The following is a 23,872-nucleotide window of genomic DNA, read 5'->3' as shown; positions in this document are numbered from 1 at the left end:
AGAATGTGCCAGGCCAGGGCTGAAAGCTAACGTTTGTCCTCTAACAGGAGGGTCCTCCACAAACAAAGAAATTACATTTCATCTTCCAGCTGAGTGGCATTGTGAGACTGGGACACGACGTGCTGTGGGGGAACTTTTGTTCGTAGGATAGGGACACCAACAGGGTGAGATGCAAAGTCCTTGGGGCTCTGACCGCAGGCCAGCCAGGCGCTGGGCTGGGGCAGGCCGGCGGGTCTCCGGGGCTGCAGCTCTCAGCCCCCCACCTCGTTGGTGTAGGAGGAGGGCGTCTGCTTCCCCTCCAGCTCCGGCGTGTCCCACAGCACCCTGCGGAGACCCTGGCCCCTCCGAGTGCCCACCAGGAAGTAGATGACAGGGTTGGCGCTGCTGCTCACGGAGGACGAGAGGCGAGCCAGGCAGACGTACAGGAGCTGCACCTGGGGCTGCAGGTCCCAGGACAGGAAGCACCAGCAGAGGCCGAGGGGCAGCGCGCAGGGGAGGTGCACCAGCACGGAGGCCAGGATGACCACGTACAGCCGCGTGGGCCGCTGCCGCCCGCACAGGGCGACCTCCTCACCCTCACGGACAGGGTCAGGCTGGACACGGCCGGCCATCACGGGGGTGAAGAGGCCCAAGATGAAGGAGATGAGGACGGCGTCTTCCGTGAAGCAGTGCTTCTCGTCTGAGCGCCAGGACCAGCGGCAGAAGACCGAGCCCCGCGTGTCCATGACGAGGGTCAGCGCGCAGAGCCCTGCACACACCCCGGCCGCCAGCCGCCGGCGCCGGTGCCTCTTGTACCAGATGGGGAAGAGGATGGACAGGCAGCGCGGCCCCCGGATGGCTGTCAGCAGACTCAGGCCGGCGGTGTAGGCGAAGTACTTCACTCTGTGAAGCGGCTCCCGGGCCAGGGGCTGCATGTTGGCCAGCGGGCTGGTCTCCAGACTGACCAGGGACACCAGGCCGAGCAGGAAGAGCAGGGCGGCCACGGCCAGGTGGAGGACATACATGCTGTAGGGCGTCCTCTCCACGCGGCAGCTCAGAAGCCACACCACCAGGCTGTTGCCCGCTATGCCACACACGCAGGTGAACGTGACCAGGGCGTGACCCAGGAGACCACGTCCAGCGCGTCCACCCCGGGGCCATCTGGGGCCATCACTGGGGCCCAAATGCCTGCCGTTCAGAGTCTGGTTCATCCTGTGGAAGAAAGATGGACCAGCGTGAGATGCTGTGCTGTGTGGCCCCGGGGGACTTCTGGGGACCTCCCCACCCCAAGTTTCATGCTTCGGGGCCCTCACTCGGGTTCTTTTGGCAGCAGGCCAAGCTCCGGAGGCCGGACACTTTCCCCAATCCCTGTGGCTCCCACCCCTCCTGAATCTGCCACCAGGCCCACCATTATGTACCCCGAGTTGTTCAGAGGCCCTTTGCCACGTTAAGGGGCTCGCTTCTATTTTTGAGTTTAGTTACTTTTTCAGTCATGAAGAGTTGTTGAGTTTCATCAGAGGCTTTTTCTGCATCTATAGATCGTGCCATTTTCTTTTCTCCTGTAATCTTCAAATCCTGTGAGTTAATTTTTTTTTTAAACTGGACCTCAAATACAAAAGAGTAGAATTACTTACACCCCCACTTTCCAGCACACCGTCGTCATGAGGCCATTTAAAGTCAAATAAAATGATTTAAGTTTCCCTCTTCATCTCCATCCTAGCCTCTCTCCCTCCCTCGCATCTGTTCTAACCTGTTCAACATATGTTTTTGAACATCTGTCAAAATGTCCTTGAACATCTGTCAAAATGGAGGGGTTCTCTGGAAATGTTTTTAATTTCCACAAATGTGATTTAGAGTTCTTGCTGTTTTTCTTTTTTTTCCCCTCCACAGTATGTCTTTAGGATATTTACAGGTGACTATAGAAAAGTAGTTTGTTGTGGTTTAAAGTTTTATGATGTGCACTGGCCCGTTTTATTTATCCATTCCTTCATTCCCGTGACCATAAACATCACGTCCAACATCCTCACAACAATCTTCACATGGCTCAGGATTTTTCTGGGGTCTGTTCTGGAAGTGGGATTGCTGGGTCGTAGGACATGTGCACGCTTAGCTTCACTGAGTATTGTTTGGTTACTTCCCTAAAGTGCTACTGCAGGTGTCACTTCCACCAGCAGGCAGGAAGGGACCCGTTGCCTCACTCCCTCACCAACACTTGGTATTATCCAATTTTCTAATTTCTGCCAGTCTGATTGTTGCGACGGGGACTTTTGTTGATGTTTGAACTTGCCTTTCTGGGATTACAGTCAGTTCATATATCTGCCGGCCACTTGGGGTTCCTCTTCATTGAATTGGCTGATTATATCAGTTTCCCACTTTTCAGGCGGGTTTTTTTCCTTTTCCATTTTTTTTTCTTGTTTTCTTTTTCTTTTCCTTTTTGATTTTCTAGGGTTGTTTGACTCTCTGTGTTTAGACACTGCAGGTATGATTTTATGAGAACGCTCTTCAGTGTGGTAACTTTATCTGTTGTGAACTTGGGTGGACAGACACGCTCAATTTTGGTATAACCGGCTTCCATACAGTTTTTACCCCAAAATGTTGTGCCTTTTGGATCTTAAGACATTCCATATCCTTGGGTGAAAAAAATATTGCCTTATCATTTTCTCTCTTACTTTTGTACTTTTTCAAAAACCCTTTAGAGTTTGGTCTTGAATCCAATCAGAATCTATTTTTCTGTGGGACACAGAAAGGATACAGTGTGATTTTTCCTCCGTATCATGAGCCAGTTTTCTCAACACCATCTCCTAAATGGCTGCTCCTTTCCCTGTTGACTTACCAAGTTCCCATTTACACATAAGACTGTTTTGAACCCGCCATGCTGCCCCATTGGTTTGTCTGTTCCTACACTGTTGTGTTTTAAAATATATATGGCTTTGTGTGAGCTCTGGGAGTTGTTCAGCTGATAGCTACTTGGTTGTTGTTCTTTGCCTAGTGTCATGGAGGTTTATCCTATGCACAGCTTAGTTTTCAGCCAAAGACTCAAGGGGACCCCTGTGCAGATTTTTAGAGTCCCTTCTCTGAGTTAGCGTGCTCCCTTCTGCCTGATTCCCCAGCTCTCAAATTCCAACCACTTCAGTCTCCCTGAAGTCTGACTTCTGTATCTTCAGCTCAGGGAGACCACCGTGCTGTTTTGGGTTTTCCCATGCCTGAGGGTCCCCAGGGTCCCTCCAGACAGAAAGCCAGGGTGATCACAGGGCTCACCTCTTCTACTTCTCTTCTCTCAGAGTCCACAGTCCTGGGACGTCTCTTGTCCAATGTTTGAAAACAGTTGTTCCTTATGTTTTCTCCAGTTTTCTAGTTGTTCCCAGTGAGAGGGCTGGCCCAGTACCACTCCCTCCGTCATGTCACAGACAGAAATGCCTCTATTATAGCTTCCTTTAGCTTATTGCTGGTGTAGAGGAGCTCTGTGAATTTGTGTAGTTTTTATTAAGCAGGCAAACATCCTGATTTATTTGATCATAGCTATCAGTTTGACTGTGGAATGTTCTCATTTTCTGTGCAACTATCCTCATAGCTCCAATTTATATTTCGTGTCTTATAGCAAAGCCCAGAACATCCAGTGCTCTGCTGAACAAGGGCTAGAATCAGGCACACTTACCTTCTTCCTAATTTTAAAGAGACTGTGCCTGCAGTTTCTCCATTAGATATGATGATTACTCTAGGTTTGTGGAATTATTTTTTGTCAAGGTGAGAAAATTTCCTTCGTGGTTTTTCGAGCGTTTTTTTTTTTAAATCTTAAATGCATGATAAAGTTTATCATTATTTTTCTGCATCTACTTAATCATTTTCTTTTTTTCTGCCTTAATCTATATTTGTGGTAAATATATAGTTATAAGTTTTCTGGTATTTATTCCCTCTTATATTTCTAGGAGAAACCATTTTTAGTTTGCTCTGTTTCCCCCTGCCCAGGTGCTCTGATTTTATTTAGAAAATTATCATCCATGTTCATAAGTGAAATTGGACCATAATTTTGCTTTCTGGTGCTATCTTTGTCTGTTTTGTTTTGTTTTTTAATTCCAAAGCTTTAAGGTTATCCTGGCTTCAGAAAATGACTTGGAGAGATTGCCCTTTTCCTCTACCCTCAAGAACAATTTGTATCATGAAAGGATTATCTTTCTTTTAAGGTTTGGCAGAAGGTAAAACCATCTGGTCTGGTAATTTTTGTGTGTTAGTGGATATACATGGCTTTGAAAAAAAATCTTACAACTCCAATTTATTTAATGTTTTAGGTCTATTCAGATTTTTAATCTCTTCTTGAGTTAGAGTAGGGAATATTATTTTTCCAGAAAATTGTTCATGCTTTCTTGTTTCACGTTTATTGGTATAATACTTTACACAGTATTCTTATAATTTTTAAAAATGTAATTCTTTTTGCCATGTTTTGTTTGTGCCTTTGCTCCTTTTATTTTCTTTATCAGTTTGCCAACAGTTTGTATTTTGAGAACAGTTTTTTCCCCCCATCTCTATTGTTTTTTTCACTTCCAACCTCCAAAGGTGCACTGTGACTACCATCAGAAGTCTCTTCTTTAGGTTCAACGCAAGGTTAAATAGTACTTATCAGACTTATACTATGTGCCAGATATATAGAACACATATATATACACGTGCATAATACCATATATGTATGTATACACATACATATATATATAGCATACACACATGCATAACACGTACATATATATGCAGCATGTATACACATAGCACATATATATTCACACATACATGTAACACACAGACACAGCACATATACCTATGAGGTCTGACAATTAAGTTCGCGAACTTACCACTGTGTGCTTACACTGGCAGCACTGTACAAGCGGCTCAGTGAGGTTTCATAACCCTCGTATATCAGAGTCTCACAGCTGTGTTCGTGTTGACGTGTGGCGGTGTCTTGCTGAGTGGCGTTCATTATTGTTGTTGCACGGTTTTGTGTGCTGTCGTGAGAATGTCTGAGCTTGAATTAGAGCAATGAACAAATATTAAATTTATTGCTAAATTTGGCAAGAGTGGAAGTGAAATCAGGGACATGTTAGTCCAAGTTTATGGGGATAATGCCATGAAGAAAATGGCAGTGTACAAATGGATTAAACATTTTTCTGAGGGGAGAGAACGCGTCACTGATGAAGAGAGGTCAGGGTGGCCGGTGACAAGCAGAACTGATGAAAACATTGCAAACATTCATTGAATTGTGGGTCAAAATCGTTGGCTGACTGAGAAGCACAGCAGACCAAGTAAATATTGATAGAGAAACAGTTAGGAAAATCTTAACTGAAAATCTTGGCATGAGAAAGGTGTGTGCAAAAATGGTCCCGAAGGAGCTTTTGCATCACGACAATGCAGCAGCTCACACGGCACTGTCTGTGAGGGAGTTTTTAGCCAGTAAACAAATAGCTATATTGGCCCCCAATGACTTCTCACCTGATCTGGCCCCCAATGACTTCTTTCTTTACCTGAAGATAAAGGAAATATTGAAAGGAAGACATTTTGATGACATTCAGGACATCAAGGGTAATACGACGACAGCTCTGATGGCCATTCCAGAAAAAGAGTTCCAAAATTGCTATAAAGGGTGGACTAGGCACAGGCGTTGGTGCATAGCTTCCCAAGGGGAGTCCTTCGAAGGTGACCATAGTGATATTCAGCAGTGAGGTGTGGAGCACTTTTTCTAGGATGAGTTTGCGAACTTACTTGTCAGACCTTGTATGTACAGCACACATACATATATACATAACATGTATACATACATATATACATGGCACACATACACACGGAAACAACACACATGCGTACACACACACCACACACATACATGTAGTATATGCGTACACATGTAACACACATATAACAGCACGTGTGCGTATGTACACATAACATACACACATGCCTGCACACCACACACATACATGTATATGTGCACACATGAAGCAATACAATAGCACACATACGTATATATACATAATACACACGCATACATACATCGCACATATACACATAATAGCACAGACATATACACAAATGCATACATGTGTACACGCACACCACACACATACATATATATGTGCACACGCACACACAGCATATACACAGCAATGACCATGATAGACAAAGACTATCCTCACAGAACTCACAGTCCAGGGGAGGAAACACACAATTAGGCACGATTACCTGCTACCACGCCCAGGGGAGACTAACAAGGTGGGGGACTCAGAAGGTGGGTGGGGCCAGAGGTACTGAGGCCAGAGGGCAGCTGGGAGAGGCCAGGTGAAGGGTCACCGTGAAGGTCTGAGCGGGGCTCCTCTGGGGGCTCAGACCCAAACTCCGCACCCTCCCTAGTTGACGAGACCCCTTCTCCAATGCCGTGGGGCTCAGTGAACACGTGTTTACTCAAAGGCCACCCCAAGGAGTGTTTGGGCAGCCATCCCAGAAGGGAGGACGTGGACTGAGTGGGGAGGGCGGGCCTGCACATTCCTGCCTGCAGTCCTCTGACACTGGGGTCCCCAGGTCTACACCCCCCACCTCCCCACACACATCGGGCCCAGCCTGCCCCTGCCTGCTCTGGGTCAGGGGTCCAGGGGCCTGGACAGGGGTCCTCAGATTACCCGGGCATCTCCTAATGGTCACTCGGTGTCCACCCGCAAACGCTGACTGAGGGCAGACTGGGCCAGCGCTGTTCCAGGTCCTGGGGCCCTGGGGACAAGAAGACAGACACTCGCTGCCTCCCTGGAGTAGGAGGTGGTTGGGAAGCAGGGAGAACGCAGCTTCCCACATGATAACTCGTCCTGAGTGGGGCACAGCTGTTACGTGAAACTAGCAGGTAACAGATCAGGATGAAGGGATAGGGCGCCAAGGGGAGGGTGGAGATGGTATTTTAGGTGCGGTGGTTCCAGAAGTCCCCCCAAAGGGGTGGCATTCAGCAGCAGAGACCCCCCCCAAATACACTGAGGAGCCAGCTTGGAGTTCGGTTGTGCGGTGACCTTCTGAGGAGTTTGTTGTAATGGGGGGGGGCAGAAAAATGAAATACAGAGGCAGAGGGTTTATTTGCTTTTTTTAAGAAGGACATTACTTGTATGTGGATGGGAGTGATTCCGCGTAGATGGAGAAGCTGATTATGCAAGAAAGAGGCCACAGCTGTAGGAGGGGCTTCCGGGGAAGGTGACAGGTGAGCAGCACCCAGCACAGTGGAGGGGTGGGCCCAGCTGGGAGCTGGCGCAGCTCCTGGGAGAAGTGGAGGACCCCGCCATGGTTGCGGGACACAAAGGGGGAAGATGACGCTGCTTTTTCTTAGGCATTCTCTTTTTCAGTGAAAATAGAAGGGAGGTAAAATACCGAGATTGAGGAAAGAAAGGGGGGAGGGGTTGGAGACAGTGGAGCCCTTATCCCAACTGCTGTGGACGGAACTGTGTCCTCCTCCAGTTCGTCTGTTGATGCCCCAACCCCCCACTGCAACTGTTTTTGGAGATGGGGCCTATACGGAGTTAATTGGGGTGAAATGAGGTCATAAGGGTGGGGCCCTGATCCAGTAGGATAAGTGTCCTTTTAAGAAGAGACACCAGAGGGCGCTCCCCACCCTGGATCTTGCAATGGGAGGCCGCAATGAGAAGGGGACCATCTGCAAGGCAAGAAGAGAGCTCTCACCGTGAACCCAATGACCAGCCCCTTGGTCTTGGACTTCCAGCCTCCTTCTATGAGAAATAAATGAGAACTATGAGAAATAAATGTCGGTTGTTGTAAGTCCCACCCTGCATTATTTAGTTATGGCCTCCTCAGCTGATGAGTGCACTGACTAAAAGGAAATCGTGACCTGTGAGTAGTTCCTAATAAACGCAAACAACCCACACGCCACGTGAAAAGGGACCACGTGATTGTGAGGCCTGCTTCTCCTCAGTGAGGTGACCTGTGGGTGTCACGGTCACACCTGAATCAGGCTCTGGCACACAGTGGGCGCTCAATACATGCGGAGTGCCCCCAGGCTAGGTGCTATGCTCGGTACCAGCCCCCAACACACACGCATCCCGGCCCTCCTTCCCCCTGCACCATCTCACCGCGCTAGTTCAGGCGGCAGGTCACTTGGAGTATGATGCCCGCAGCAGGCCTGCATGTGACTAGATCCCTCTCCAGGTACCCCCGTGCCCCTCCGGTGCCTGCACAAAATAAACACTCAGTAACGACTGGCTGGTGGGCGGTGGCTTAAAGTGCAGACTTTATTTACGCTTTCGCCTTAATTCCTGTCCTCTAGAGCCTGTTGGAATACTTGTCTATTCCACTAAAGACTTATGGAAATGTGTTATTTTCCATGACTCTTATCATATTATCCATTTCTCCTTGTACTTTACAGATTGAAACAAATCTGCATAGAGGCGATATCAAAATAGTCTTATTTTAAAAGATTCCAATGGTAAACAAGTATCTTGCCCCGCCTCCTGTCAGCCCTGGGTGTCACCATTAACGGTGTGATTACATCTTTGAAGGATTGTTTTCTGTGCCTTTACATGTAGATATGTTTTTACACACATGAAAATATACCACCCAGTCATTTCAGAACTCACCGCCACTTGCAATGGGGGTGAGGTGGGCTTCATTCACCGGGTTTCGTTTAGAAGATGCAGGATCAGAGAAGTTGAGACACTGGCCCAGGTCACCCAGCGGTACCGCAGTGAGGACTCACCTGGGGCCGGTGGAGCTGCAAGCTATCACCTGTCCCCAGCATGCTGTCCCACCTGCACCTAGAGAGCCGAAACAGGAAACCTCGCACCTGCTCCCGACGTGACGTGGTGCTCCGTCCTTCAGGCCAGGGTAGCCGGCCTCCCCATCACTCTGGTGCTGGTCGGCCGCCGCAATGCCCCTTGGTCCAGGCCCCTGAGGCCCTCCTGTGCCTTCCTGTGCCAGCAGGGCTGCCAGGCAGTCTTTTTTGGTCTCCCCAGTGCCGGGCCTCAGAGGAGCCCTGGCCCCGGACACTTCAAAGAACCTGCACCTGGTTCCCTCTGAGAAGCCAGAAAGAGAGCGTGGGTATAAATGCAGGAAGGCCTCCACCCCACCCTCTGGGAGGCCTGCTGAGAGCGGGAGAGGGGCTAATGGGCCTGCCAGGCACGCCCTCCCGGCCCCCTGCCCACAAATGGAGGATGGGGCTGGGGGCCCGTGGGGAGCGGTGGGAGGCTCACCCCTCTCCTACACCGTCCTGGCAATGCTTCCCTTCCCGAAGGCCGCCTGGGACGGCCAATGAGACCTCAGAGCATTAGGCTCTGTCATCAGGAGTCAGGGTAGGGCAGTGGAGGAACGGGGCGGTCGTGGGCTAGGAGAGGCCATTACATCTGCCCCCAACCACTCCCGCAGAGGGAGGCTCTGGCTAATGGGCTCGCTCAGCCCTCTGCACACTGGGTGGTGAGGAGGGAGGAGCACTGCACCTGGAGTCCAGGACCTTATTTCAAGTCCGAGTTCTGCCCCTTGGTAGTTGGGGACCATGCAGTTTCAGGGACCTCTCTGAGTGTCCAATCCCCACTTGAGCTGCTTGGATGCCTCCCTGGCCTTCCTCAGCCCCCCTTGAATCGAGAATCGAGAATCGGAGACAACGTAGATGCCTCACCAGACAAGTGGGAAGGAAGGGATTATTTCAGCCCTGGTTGGGGGCCTTCCTCCCACAGCCCCCACTTCCTGCCTGGTAAGTGAAGAATCTGGACAAAGCCGGATTCTCTCCAGGGCAGGATGGAGGCTGACATCGCACCTGTATCACCTGGCGTGCCAGGTGACCTGCTGGACCTGAGCAGGTGCTGGGTGGACCTCAGGCACTGGGCAACTGATGTCTGAGGCTCCAGGAACCGCTGTGTTATTCCTCACTGTCCTGCCCTGCGTGTGAGGGAGGAAGAGGGTGAGCGACTCAGGGCATCAGCTCCAGAAAGATATGTGACGGAAGAAAGGAAGAGCAGGAACTCAGACGTCGAAACTGTTGCTGACCCCAGATCAATGTTGATAACAAGTGACTTACGACTGGGAGCTTCCATCGCTCTCGTGGCCGTCCCCCGGGGACATGGGCCATCCTGATTTTACAGGAACAGCTCGGACTGTCATAGGCTTTTATTCTAGGCTTGCTGAGCTGTGGCCATGGTGGACATCTTGGCTCCAGGAGTGAGACGAGCCTGAGAATTGGCCGGGAGAGAAACACAGGACCAGACCCAAGAGATGCAGCAAACTACCCAAGAGGGCATGAGCTTCCGGAAGGCAGGAATCCCCACATTCTTGTAACTTCTATCCCCAGAACACCGCCTGGCGCGTACAGATGCTCATGTTTCTTAACCAGTTACTGATTGATGGATGGGGGCTCCGATGACACAGTGACGTACTTTCTGTACCAGGAGGCAGATCAGCTCTGTTTTACCATCCCCATGGCGGTTGTTTTCATTGCTTGGGGGTCTCAGGGAGGTGATTCAGCTAAGACCCAAGCGAGAATACCCTGGACGAGGGTTTAGATTCAGGGCCTGTGATTCAACGAGGGATCTAGTTTTGGTTACTAGCTCACGGAGCTGACAGAAAGCAAAGAAGCCAAACATTATTAAGTTCCTTGCAGGCGATTGGACCGAGAGGCTCAGCTCCTTTTAGGTGGTTGCCAGAAGCTGCCCTCAGCTCCTTGCCGCGGGGACTTGCTGCGTTGAAGCCAGCAAGAGCGAGAGTCTGCTAGCCATATGGAAGTCAGAGTCTCATGCGTCCTAATCATCCTGGCTCCAGGCCACTGGTCAGAAGCAAGCGACCTGGTCCAGCCCACACTCCGGGGATGGGATCGCATAGGCTGTGATCCTTGGCTCCATCTTGAATTCTCACGACCATGCTCCTTAGCTGACCAAGGGCCTTCCACCTGCCACTCCTTACGGCTCCCTGTCTGGTACGGAGTGTGCTATGGACCAGTGCCTTGTGCGCGGTTTCTGTTCTTTCCAAACGGGATTTAAAAAAAAAAATCACGATTGTGCCCTTGGTTCTGGGCACTGTGATCTGTGTGTCTTGAGAGTTGCCATCGTTTGGCTCTCGGGTACCAGTCCGGGTACCAGGAAGTGTCTGCATCTGATGAAGAGGGATGCAAATAGCCCCCAGATTCTGGGCTCGGTGCTGGAATTGACTTTGGGCTGTCTGTGTCCTCTGGGGTGGGCAGAGAGGGGAGTGCATTTGCTGCTGCAAATAATACAGCTATGGGTGTGGGGTGGGAACATTTTAAAATCATCTGTGGGAAAGAAGTGGGTGTGTGGGAGGTGATGTCCAGGAGGAACGTGGTCTGTTTGGCACTTTGCCTGCCAGTATCTCCCTTTTATGCCATGGCACCCTGGTGTTCCCGTGAGCTCACCCATCCCCGCTCTCAGCCTGGTGGCTTTAGGTGAGATGGCCCATCGTCCTCAATGCCACGTCCCTGCCTCCTGCTCCAGCGCAGGGCACGTGACTTGGGCCTGGCCAGGGAGGGCACTCGATTGGTTGTGGAGACATTTGCTAGAATTATCAGGGAATTCTTTTTGCTGGGATTGTTGAATTCATTGAGTGTAAACTGGGAACCTGCCATTTAGTTTATTCATTGAGAAGAAACGCCACACAGACGAAAACAGAGATGAGAAACAGGAAACAAGCAGAAGTAACTTCGAGAACATTATTTGAGGCCCCGGATCCAGCTACGTGGGAAGTGAAGATTACTTCTGGGAGTTCCTTGGTTTGTGAATCAGTTAATTCCCTTAAACACATGTGTACCCCCCACCCCCCACCCCCCACTTTCACCCCTCCTCCACCTCCCCCCCCACCTATACCCCCACTCCCCTCCTACACCCCACCTCCCACCTACACCCCCCAAGTTAGATTAAACTCAGGTTTCTGTTACTTGTCACCAATCATCCTGGCTGATAAGGTATAAACATGTGCCTATGAAACTAATCTATAATCTATAATCTATAATCTCTAGTGGCTTAAAGCAGAGATGAGTGGTCGCCTCAGGCTGTGGCAGGGGCTGGGTGCCCTGGGTTCACTAGGGAATTTTTGCGGGAGACGATGGAAATGTTCTTTTTGGGGGGAATGGAAACATTCTCTACATCAATTTGGTGAGGACACAGTCTACACACATGTCCAAGGTCACTGAACTATATGTATCAGGTGGGCACATTTACTGGGTGTAAATTAGACTGTAATTAAACTGATTACAAAGATTTTTTTTTTTTTAAATCTTCCTAAGCTGGGTAAACCTTCTCCTGACTTGCCAGGAAGCTTTACGCTGGCACTGTGACTCACTGAAGCAGAGTTTTCCATGAGTCTTAATTTTGTGAACTCTGCCCTGTTGTTTTCTCCAAGCCCCTACTGGCTCTTTTCCAGACTCCACTGGCTCAAAATGTAGCATTTTGTGCTCCTACTCTCAGTTGTCCCGATTCGGGAAGGAAGGTCTCTGTGCGGCGTGTGCATAGCTTCTTGTCACCAACTGCCTGGGACCTGGGCTTCTCCCCAGGTATTCAGAGGGTGCACCATAAATGCAGCCGTCTCGCCGTCCCACCTTCTAGACGAAGCCTTTGGTTCCTGGGAAGGGGGAACCCTCTTGGCTAAGGGTTGTGATCAAGCTGTGCATGTGCCAAAAGATCTGGGACTTTAAAAATCTGGCCTACAATGCAAAACCCACGTTGTCTCAAAACCACGGTGGCAGGGGATTCGGGAAAGCTGGGCAGATGCCAGGGAGGCATTCCGATTCCCTTATTACGATGGAAGCTGGAGACAAGAAGAGGCGTCCGCTTTCAGGACATTTTCTGTGCTGTCTGGTGGGCACGTGTCCCTGTCCCACCCCCACTTTGTTTCAGAAGCTGACCGCCCGAAACGGTGCTCTGCCTTTGGTCTCGATCGAGTGCAGAATCCAACAAGAACGGTCTGGGGCGTCCTTGGGCTGTGCCGGGGATGTCCTGTCTAGTCCACACACCACTCCGAACTCCAATTCCCAGTGCTCTGCTGACGGGAAACACAAAGCTAAGAGGCCTGAGCTTCCAGGGAAGCAAGGTGGCCACTGTGCCAGAGCCTATGGACGGTGACGGGGGCTCCAGCCTGGCTGTCCACCTGGTGGGACGACCTGGGACGGGAGCTCCATCTGTCAGCCCTGGCTCTACCGCAGGCGCTGACAGTTGGTACCGTGGAGCCCTGCCGTACAGATCTAATGAGACTTGTATGTGGAGCCCTTAGCACAGGGCCTCCCGAACATACTAGGTCCTCGAGAAGTGGCAGTCACTGCCCTAATCACCAGTGCTTGGCGTGGGCTGTTCTGGTGACTGCCCTTCCTTCTGAGGTCACCAGCCTCCTCTCCCTCCACCCAGTGCTCCAATGCCTGACCGCAGTGCTGGAGGAAACTGAGGCACAGCAAGTCCGAGGTCCCGTGGCTGGTAGGTGACGGCCCACCTCCCCGAGGCTTACTCTTGACTTTCCAAATTTGGCCCTGTTCATCCCCTTGCATTGTCTAAACAAGTGTGCTTCTCCACCTGCTCCTTTTTGTAGAGCCAGTGGTGACCGGAAGTATGAGAAAGCGTAGAGCCCTGCCCTGCCCCGGGCCCAGCATGTCCCTTCCGCCTCTCCCCTTGCATGTCCTGTGGGGGTAGAAAGTCACGCTTAGTACTAAGCAGAGCAGCTGGCAGAGGGACACGTGTCCTTTCTCTGTCCAGCGACCTAGAAGCTCCTTAGTAGGCGTGGCGGTTCCCACTACCGGCATCTCAACTGGGTTATTCTGTGGACCAGCTGTTGTCAGGGGGGAACGGCCAGACCCCTTGCTCCAGACAGTTTCAGGGTCTGGGGCCTCCTGCCCTTACCAGACGTCTAGAAAGAAGGAGGCTTGCAGGGAAGCTTTGGGGAGCCCAGGAGCGCTGCCTTGGGAGGGTTGGACGGTAGCACATGGACCCACCCCTGCAGCAGCTCCCTGGGCCTTGATAATTAAATACCACAGGAGGGAGGAGGGAGCTGGTGCAGCCCTGTGGCTTCCGCTCAGACGGGCATCTGTGCCGCCTCCCACCATCAGCACAGGAGGGAGGTGGTCCAGGGTGTGGGCAGGACAGGCAGGAATTCTCCCGGGACTATGGGGCCGGGGGGGGACAGGAAGGCTCACTCCCTCGCTAGACTATAGTGTAGGGCGCATGAGAAGGGTCCACAGGCTGGGAGAGGCCCGATTCCTGGAGTTTACCCTCCTCCCCACTCCCGCCCACCCAGGCCTGGGACCCAGTAAGGGCAAATACATGTTCACACACGGGCCCAGCCCTCTCCTCACCTCCAGGCCTTGGTAGTGGGTGAGGGCTGCCCACCCACCCACCGGGCAGGGGTTCTGAGCTTCTTCATAGAGGCCCCTTCAAGCTCCTGGGGGTGGAGGCAGCTCCCCACAAGGGCTCAGGGTTGGAGACCTGGAGTGGGGTCTCCTGAGAAAAAGGTGAAGTCTGAGGATTGAGGAGCCAGGTCCCCCCATGGTCCCCTCCGCCACCTTCAGGCCTGGGAGGTGCTTCCGTTGTGTGGAAAGCTGGCAGAAGCTTTCGGGTAGATGGGTCCTGGCCCCACCTCCTGTGTGTCCTCAGGACCCCATCTGGTTTCTCTGAGTCCCCAGAAGTGTCAGTGTGCTGGCCTCCAACTCTGCTCTTCTGGAACTCTCTGTGTGGCACAGGGAGGGGAGGGTGGGAAGATTGGGAGGGCAGGCGGGCACCCGACCTCTGGCACGTGATGCTCTTGGAAATACACTGGGTCCCCTCTGTCCACAGAGCAGTCGCCTTGCTGGGAGCAGTGGCTGTTGGAAAGGAGAGCTCGGGAGCAGTGGCCTGGAAAGGCCAGGAGAGGCCAGGAGAGGCGAGTCGGGCTGCCTGGGGGCCGGTCACCAGGGAAATGCACATGGGGGTGAGCCTGCCCGAGGGTGGGGCTGCAGTCCCTGCGCTGGGACCACCAGGCTAAGGCAGAGCAGGTCCTGGTCTGCGGCAGGTGCCAGCCGCTGGAGCTGCTCCCTTGACAGGCATGTCACTGTTAGCCGCCCCGCCTGTCCAGAGCTCAGACAGACACCCTCCCTGCCCTCTCCCAGCTCTCCGCACAGGAGGGGGGCCTGCTTCTGACCTGGGCCTCTCTTTGGGCCTATGCAGTGAGCAGCCTTCTCCAGAGCTTCCCCACCGGGCCCGGGGCCCAGGCTGGACACCAGGAGCCCAAGATGGGGCTGAGCAGAGGCCAGGGGCATCAGGACTCTTTCTGACGGCCTTCGTGGAAGCCGTCTCCTGCAAGGAGCTGCAGCCTATGCTGAGATGTAGGGAGGTGCCCCCTGGGCACAGGGCACCAGCGCTGCCTCGGGCAGTTTGCGACAGAGTTCTGGATGGGGAGCAATAGGTGAAGATGCAGCCTCCCCCAACCCAGGGGTCCTCCGTGTGGAAATACTGTGCTCCGTATAGGCAGGGCTTGTAGTAGCCAGCTCAGGGACTGGCACCAAGTAGGTGTGACGAAAACAGGTTCCCAGGGGGAACAGGGGGCCTGGGTGGGCACTGGGGTTCGCCAACAGAAGATGGTGTGGCTGGCGCACCGAAGCGCATTCCTCCAGAGGAACAGACACCTTATCAGGAGAGGGGGCACGCCAGAGGTGTACGCAGACCAGCCGGGAGAGGGGGCACAAGAGCTGGGGGACAGAGCAGGTTTCAGGGGGTGGAAAGGCTACCTGTCAGGGCCTCCAGGTGCTGAGGGCAGCCTTAGTGTGTGAATAAGACCACAGCTAGGACAGAGGCAGTAAGATATAAAATGTTTATTGATGTACATTTTTTTTCTCTCATAAAACTTCCTCTGGCTATACTGGGCCACTGTGCTTGTAGGTGGGCTGGGGTGACCAGGTGGAGCCAATGCCCACTTTCAGATGGGGGCTGGAGCCCAGAGACTGCCGGGATGGTCTACAGGTGCCCAGGGTCCATGTGGGCAGCAGAGGGGACACACCATGTGCTCCAAGAGGCTGCCGGGGCTGGTTGGCATGGAGTCAGAAAAGAGCGCCTCACCCAAGCTGGCTGAAGGTCCTTCCCGTCTCCAGCTGCTCCCCTCACTAGAAATGCACCCGTTTCAGTCACCATAGGACACATCCAGCGGGCAGGGATGTCATTTGCAGAGTCGGAGCTACCAGTCAGGTTACCCAGAAGCCGCTCCCAGGTAGCACCGTTTCATTCAGGTCTGCCACTAACATGGACTTGAGAAGATGGGATGGCGAGAACAGGTACCCCAGTGGCAGGGAGGAAGCTGGTGGCCTGATTGGTGATGCTGCTGGCTGTGTCATTTTTCAATGAGGGCTGATTGAAAGGGGCAGGAGGTGGACAGGGTTGGGTGGCCCTTCTCCTCTCCTTTCCAGACCAGCCCGTGGCGGGGAGAGCCCCACCCCTTGGGACAACTTCTGTACAATGTGTCACTGACGGACGAGAGTGGCTGGGAAAGCCTGGCAGGACCCCAGGGTCTGTTTGCAGGTGGCTGCGTGGTCTCTTGGCCACCCATGGAGCCTCCAGCCCAGGGAGAAGGAGGCCAGAGGGGCGGCAAACAGACTTTTCTCCTTGCACTTGGGTACCGGGCACTGGGGCACCAGGGCGGCTGCCCAGTTCCTGTCCCCGCAGAGGGTCTCTGGAGGTCCTGGCTGCTCCCAGCCCCGGCCTCCTCTCCAGGTGCCCGCCTCTCAGGAGGTGTTCCCAGAGGGGCACTGCATCTCCATGGTGACCGTGTTGGGTGTCCCACCCCCGGCCTCCCCCAGTTCGGCGCCATCTCGCAGAGCCCGCTGGAAGACCACCCGGAGAGGCTCCCACAGCCGCTGAGACTTGTCCCTCCCGGCCAGGAAGTAGACGACGGGCTTGGCGCTGCTGTTGATGCAGATACACAGGTCGGTGATGTACTCCGGGAAGGGGGCCGGGATCTGGAAGACCCAGAAGAGGAACCAGTCGATCCCCAGGTAGATGGAGGACACCAGGAACACCGAGACCATGGCCAGGATGACGTGGTTGAGCTTGGCGGAGCGCTGGCGCCGCCGGGCCCGGCACTCCACGTGCACGATGAGCGCCAGGCAGGGCAGCACCATGAGTGGGCAGAAGACCAGGAAGAGCAGGATGCCCAGGAAGATGTCCATGTGCCTGCAGGCCGGCCCGGAGGCCTGGCGGCCCAGGAACACGCAGAAGTAGTTGTGGATGCCGGTGACCAGGAGCGACAGGGTCCAGAGCAGGGCGCACACTACGGCCGACAGGCGCTTGGGCCGCCGGCGCCAGTACCAGGCGGAAAAGACGACGGACAGGCAGCGCTCCGAGCTGATGGCCGGCAGGAGGCTCACGCCGGCGACAAACGTGCAGAGGCCCACGATCCTGGACACGGCGCGGACGTAGTCGGCGAAGGTGCCCAGGAAGCCCCCGGTGTTCAGGATGGACAGCACGGCCTTGCTGAAGAGGTAGCCCACGTCGGCGCTGGCCAGGTGCAGGAAGTAGATGGAGAAGGGGCTCCTCTTGATGGAGAAGCCGAAGAACCAGAGCACCAGCCCGTTGCCCACCAGGCCGCACAGACACAGGAGCAGGAAGGTATAGTTCATGACGGCCGGCGGCGGCAGCATGGCGATCTGTTCAATGGTCAGGAAGCCGCGGCTGTAGAGCTCGGGGGCCTCGCTCCCAGGACACATCTGTGCAGCCACGGAGGGGGGAGGAAGGCACCCGGTGAGGCCGCTGGCACCCACCCCCACCCCCACCCCCACCCGCACCCGCATCCCGCTGTGCTGGTCCTGCTTACAGACGTGCAGAGCCACGGGCTCTGGAGCAACTACTTGGCTCCAGCGAGAGCAGAGGACACCCCTGCCCCCACGCAGTGCCTCCACTCTGTGTCCCCGGGTCTGGAGCTAGCAGCCTACAGGAGTGACAGTGAAAATGGTCCATCTCTCACACTGGGACGACTGGGGAAATGCGACTCTGTAGAGGACGGCACTGGATCAAAGGGAAGAGAGACTGTGGTCATGGTCCGGAATGTCCTTGAGCTTAGAAGATACAGTCCGTCCGGGGGTACAAGGGCTTGGTGTCTACAATTTGCTACGTTGGTGCAAAAGTCACTGTGGTTTTTGCAATTATTCTTAACCTTTGAAACCACAATCACTTTTGCACCAAACTAATGTTTTTAGATAGTCCTGGGAGGAAAAGTCTATCGATACCCACGGGTAGAGAGAAAGTGCACGTGGAGGAACGTTAACAATCACTGCTTTACTGAAGGATGTGTGTGCATCTTGCTATTCCGCCAAGCTCTCTGTATGCTGCAATTTTTCACACTAAAATGTGAAAATATTTATTTAAAAAATAAAATCGTTTGAAAGTTACAAAAAAAAAAAATGTGCACCTGGCTCCTAGTGGGGTCGGAGACACCTGGTATCAGAGGTGCCCCCTGCTGGGCTAGGACAAGCCTCTGGGTTTCTGAATCCAGGCAACTGGATCTGGTCTGTGGGGTCTCTGAGGAGGAAGAAGGGCTTAAGGCTGCGGCTATTTATCAAGCTGTAGGGAAGCACTTCAGTATTTTCACAATTGCTCTGATAGCACGAGTGCATCCAGCTGAGTAACAGTTTCGCCTGCAGGGTCTGGGCTGGCGTATCAGTGCTTGAAGGTGGACCAGGCAAGGCAAGGGGCGGGGGCGGTGGTGGTGGCAAACCCCAAAGCACCTGTACTGAGCAAGTGGGCAACGGCTCTGCTCCAGCCGTGATCATTCTTCCCCCGGCCCCAGAAAAGCCAGAACTCTAGATGGTAATGTGACCCTCCTGATCTTTAAATGTTCACATTTAAAAAACACTGTGTGGGCCAAACACAACACATCTACAAGCTGGATTCAGTTCTCAGGCTGTGGAGTTTGACCTCTCACTCCAAGTGCAAAGGCTGCCTAAAGCCCTGTCACTCCCCTTCCCGCACCCTGGCAGACATCACTAATCCATCCCAGCTCCTTACTACACAGCCTGAAGCTGGCCTTGGTCTGGCGCCCCCATCCTTTCCCCCATCCCCCCATCTAAGGCTAGGTATCAGTCCCAACACTCATGACTCTCCAAAACAAAACCAGCGGGAAGGTTCTTGAAGCAGGACAATTCTGCCACTTTCTAGGTGGCCCCAGCTCTGGCAGAAAGCCAGATTGCTCTCTGGATCTGATACCTCGTAACAAAGGGAGAGAACTTCTGGGTCAGGTCAAGGGGAATCTGTAAACAGGGACTGGAGGGTGTTGGCCAAACTTTGAGGAGACTCCGTGAGGTCAGGGCAAGCACTTGACGGGCATCCCATCATCCTCTCAGTACATTTATTGGCTCAATGTCTCTGTCTGTCAACCCCCAAGCCCCTTAGCTCGCTATTTACTTAGGCTTTCCGGTTGGAGGCCATAGACTAGTCTCCGCTCACCTGGGGAACCAGACCCAGTAATTCATGAGACCAGAGGCCTAAACAGGCCTGTGGAGAGCCAGCTCCAAGACCGGGAGTGGACTAGGCTGCAGGGCTGGATCTCACTGATCAGATCAGTCAGTGCCTCTCCAGGCTGGAAAAAGCCTGCAATCCTCGTCCTCGTCCCCCGAGTCAGAGCGGGAGGGCTGGGTGAGTCACTGGGCGTGGAGCTGCCACCCCCAGACACATACCGCCTTGTAAAAGGCCTGCTCTGGAGCCTGGCCCCCTCCCCAGCTCTGACTTTCTCTGGGATTTCTGGACACTCCTCCCAGCCAGTCCCATCTCTGCTCCCCTTGGCTGCCACTCCATAGTGGTCACTACTGGAGGAGGGAAATGCCAGGGGCTGAGGTTCAGGGCCCCAGGGAGGGGTCCTGGCTCTGCCCCGACCTCTGGGCTCATCCCAGCCAAACTACTACGCTGGTGGAAGCCTCCATTTCCTCACATGTGGAAGAGGCTGCTTTAGGTAAACTCCAAGGTCCTTCCAACTTGACAGTGTTTTGCTCGAATTCAGAGGGAATTCCAGAGCATTCGAAGGCCTTGGAGAAGTAGGGGTCTGGGGGTGAGGTGGGGGCGGGAGGAGTGGGTCAGCCCGATGGGTTGTCAGAATCTCAGCCTGGGCTGGTGATTGAAGATGGGAGGTAAACCAGAACTCATGGATCCTCCTTGAGCAACCCTGGGAGGGTGGCCCAGAGCGGGCAGTGCTCTGTGGAGCACGTGACATCGTGGCCACCTTGGAGCCAGCCTCTCAGGGCTTCCTGGCAGGGCCAGGCCGTGGGAAGTAGCTGACTACCCCATCTCCACAGGGAGGAGATGGAAGGAGGACTCTCGGGTGGTAACAGATGCCCAAGGTCAGCAGGGGAAGGGACTGGAGGGCGCCCAGTCCCCTGTGGTGGCATCACTGATGAGGACACTGGAGATCTGAGGTAACGGGCCTGGCCACACAGCCCAGGGGGTCCCTGCTGCCCTCCTGGGTCCTGAGCTAGAGGATGGGACCTGGGCAGTGCAGTGTGCGTAGGGGTGGGAGGGGAGATGCTGGCTGCGTGTGCCCCCTCCCACCGCACCCACGCCGCAGCACTGGGGCCGTGGAGCCCCCCGCCGTGCCTGTGCCGCCTTGCCTTATTCCTGTTGGTGGGATGGGCCTCCCAGGAACAGTTTCCAGCCATCTCCAGGCCGGGCGAGTCCAGATTCCTCACAGCTCGGCTCACAGCTCACCCGCCGACTGGCACACCCCACCTGCCAAAGGCAGAAAGGGCCACATCAGGCCAGCTGTGCTCTCCAGCCCCACTTAGACCCCTGTCCCCAGGCCTCTCACCTTAGAGGATAGGCTGACAAGCAGTCACCTGGCTCCCTTAAAAGCAGGGCCATTTGGGAAGCACAGTGACTGTCCTGCAGAGGCCAGAGCAGGTCACCTCCTGCCTGGGTCCCTCATCCACCCCTTGCTGACATGCTAGTGAGACCTTGCTGAGGAAGAAACCCCTCCCTTCTCCCTTGGGTGCCAGATTTCTGGAGCCCCCCCCCATATGTCCTGGGTGCCTCTGTGGTTAGCCTGTGGTGGGCCAAGGGTTCCCAGCAGTCAGGCCCTGAAGGCAGGGAGGCTTCCCGGTGGAGGAGGTCTTTGGCAGGGCCTTGTGTCTGTAAGATGCTAAGGTGTCTGGTCTTTCTCCTATAGGTGCCTTGAAGGCAGGACAGCTCCGTGGTCATCGGCATCATTGTCACCACCATCAATCTTTGTGTCAATGACTGCCAGCTGGCCCACACCCATCACTCCCCTTTGGGACTGCAGGTGGGGAGGCCTGGGAGCTGTGACAGTCCTTGGAGTGGGAGCGTCCCCGCCAAAGACTGTTCCACCCTGGCCAGGCAGTGCTCATTGGTCCTCCTGCCCAGGGGTTCCCTGGAATTGACTTCTGTCCCCCAACCTAAGCTCTGCCCCCGCAGGCAAGCACCTGACCACTGTGCAGGTAGGGAAACTGAGGCTGTGAGCAGAGAAGGGGCTTTGCAGGGGCACAGCCCAGGCCGCAGGCTGCTAGACCTCTCCTCAGCCTGGGGCGAGCGCTGGGCAGCCCGCTCTGCTCCACTCCCCCGGAATTCCTTCTTCCCTGCGGCAGCAGACGCCACGCGCCCGTCCCGCTCAGCTGCCACCCCTCCCTCCCACACTCCCAGTCCGGGGCGGGGCCTCGGCAGGCGCGCCCATTATTGGCTGGGGCGGTAAGCGCGGGTTGCCCTTCCCTCTTTAACCCTTGGTTCCCCGGATCCCCAACCCCACGCCAGGGCTGTCCCGAGGCCCCGAGAACTTGGAAGGCGCCACCCTGGACAGCTGTCCCGGACAGTGTGGGGGTTGCACAGGTGCCCCAGGGCGTTACTCGCAGGGGTTGCGGGGAACCCTTGTGCACGAGAATAAGTGAGAGTTTGTGGTGATGCGTGTGCAGTGCAGGTTTGCATAGAGCGGGGGCTAGAAAGTGCGCATGTTGAGCCTGTTCCCTCCCCCTTGGACTCTTGACTGTAGTTGGGCCACTGTCCCCATTGCCACCGACAGGCATGCTTCTCCCCGCGCTGGGGCTTGCCCAAGCTCTCCTGGTGCCTGCAACCCCAAACCTACCTGCCTCACCCCTATCCCTCCTGGCCCCAGGTACACCCCGTGCACTGTGCCTATTCTCGGTGGCCCTTCCAGACGTGCACCACCCCTTTGGTCTGGGCTCCCCGCTATCCAGAGCCTCACCCTTTCACCTCGGCAGGTCAGACTCCCAACTACACAGGTGCCCCCAAAGGCAGCCGGCTGGGACCTACCCATGATGCCCAGCTTGGACCCTGCATGTGGTCAGGGCCCTGAGCTCACCTTTGCGGACTGATTCGATGGGTGGTCTCTGAGCCCTGCCCTGCCACTGGCAATCTGAAAAGCTATTGCACTCACACAGAGAGATCTAGAAGCCAAGTGGACCCCAGATGGGCCATAAAAAGACATGTGTGTGACATGTGCATGGGACGTGTGTGAGTGCATGTGAGAATACTGTGCTCCTCAGGTCAGGATCTGGCCTGTGACAGCCAGCTTCCGCTAAAGCAGACAAAAAAGAAAGAAAAAAGCTGCCAGCTCAGCTCACTCCTGACCTTCCCCCTCAAAACACAAGCCCTAGGATGGGTCCCTGTGGCCACCTGTCTGCCACCTCTGGGCCTCAGGAATCTCCTCATCTCTTCCCTCCTCCTTCCTGCCCCCACCAGCACCCAGCACCAAACTTATGCCCCGGGCTCCAAGGCTACTAGGTGAGGCTGGCTTCCAGGAGGCCCAGGTGGGAACCATCAGACCCCACTTCTCCAATCCATCTTCCCAGCCCCTTCCTTTGTCCCCAGGCTGCCACCTGGGCTGGGCTGGAGAGCGCTGGCTGTCACTGCCCCCAGACGCAGAGAGCCAGCATTTTCTCACTCCAGGTCCTCAATTCCCTGGCTCACAATTTGGATTGAAGAGGTTTATGGGGGTCGGGGGATTGAGACCTTCCAGAAGGTCTCCAGGCCTCCATCCAACGCCAACACTACATCAGGACCTTTGGGCCTGGGGGACAGGGATGCAGCCACCCCGTCTCCTGTGGCTGCCCAGGCCGATCCCTCCCTGGTGTCCACCCCGGAGCCGGCCCCACAGCTGTGGGAGCTCCGCACCCGATGGAAAGAGGGGCGTGTCCCTAGTGCGTGAGAGCAGTGGGAGCCATCTCGCCATGGTTGGGATGCTGCCCGCTGGGTGTTCCCTCCCCACCCTTTCAGGGCTGGACAGCTGCTGGTGAGGGTGGTGGAGGGACAGAGGGGAGCCCCGACCCACAGCAGGACAGGGCAGCAGCTGGAAGTGGAGGACAGCTTGGGGATCAGGAACTTCCAGAAGGCCAGGGCCTGCCACATAGGAGGGGGGCTCTCAAAGATCCCCAATGTCCCTGGGACTCCTGGAGCCTCAGAGGCTGTAGGAAGGGACAGCCCTCTCAGGGGTGTCAGGGCTCCCGCTTGGGGCTGTGTGGTTTCTGGGAAGTGCCTGCCCTGAAGGTGCCCACCTCATTCTCCTCTGCCTGGCCTCCCCCTGCAGGCCTTCCCCTGCACCCCCCCCCCCCCCGCCTCCCCCCGCGCGCCCTGGGCCCCACGGAGCTACCTGCAGCTGTCCCTTTGTGGAGGGCTCCTTCGGTGACGCCTGCCTCTGGCTGTGACCCACGAGGCAGCAGTCCCGCGCAGAGTAGGGCCTGAGCCTCGGAAATGCGAGCTCAGAGTAGAGGAGAGCCCTCGCCTGCCGCCGGAGAAGATGGCTTTGGAAGCAGAACCCGCCCCAAACCCAATTCCAGGCCCGGCGGGAGGGGGAAGGGAGGGGGAGGGGTGGGGGAGAGGGAGGAGGAGGAGGGGCTGAGCGGGGATGAGGCTTCGGGAAGGAATGCCCACTCAGGAGCCCCCCCAGAGCCCCACTGGGAACTCAGCTCTCTGCC

The 23,872-nt window shown here is 55.0% G+C and overlaps 2 protein-coding genes across 2 annotated transcripts; both read right to left on the bottom strand.

Moving 5' to 3' along the window:
• Positions 1-251: 251 nt before the first annotated feature.
• MRGPRD (MAS related GPR family member D) lies at positions 252-1,190 on the bottom strand. The gene has a single exon (XM_033120994.1). It carries the CDS (start codon positions 1,188-1,190, stop codon positions 252-254), a length of 939 nt encoding a protein of 312 aa, XP_032976885.1.
• A 14,564-nt stretch (positions 1,191-15,754) lies between these two features.
• On the bottom strand, positions 15,755-23,710 carry MRGPRF (MAS related GPR family member F). Its single transcript, XM_033121185.1, has 3 exons — positions 23,548-23,710; positions 20,543-20,660; positions 15,755-17,653 (listed from the first exon to the last, which is right to left on the bottom strand). Exons 2-3 carry the CDS (start codon positions 20,588-20,590, stop codon positions 16,673-16,675), a joined length of 1,029 nt encoding a protein of 342 aa, XP_032977076.1. The 5' UTR covers positions 20,591-20,660; positions 23,548-23,710; the 3' UTR covers positions 15,755-16,672.
• Positions 23,711-23,872: the final 162 nt, after the last annotated feature.

This window comes from Rhinolophus ferrumequinum, chromosome 11 (assembly GCF_004115265.2).
Source record: "Rhinolophus ferrumequinum isolate MPI-CBG mRhiFer1 chromosome 11, mRhiFer1_v1.p, whole genome shotgun sequence".
NCBI classification, from domain to species: Eukaryota; Metazoa; Chordata; class Mammalia; order Chiroptera; family Rhinolophidae; genus Rhinolophus; species Rhinolophus ferrumequinum.
The sequence above is the reverse complement of the archived record's forward strand: the minus strand, read 5'-3'. Positions and strand labels throughout refer to the sequence as shown.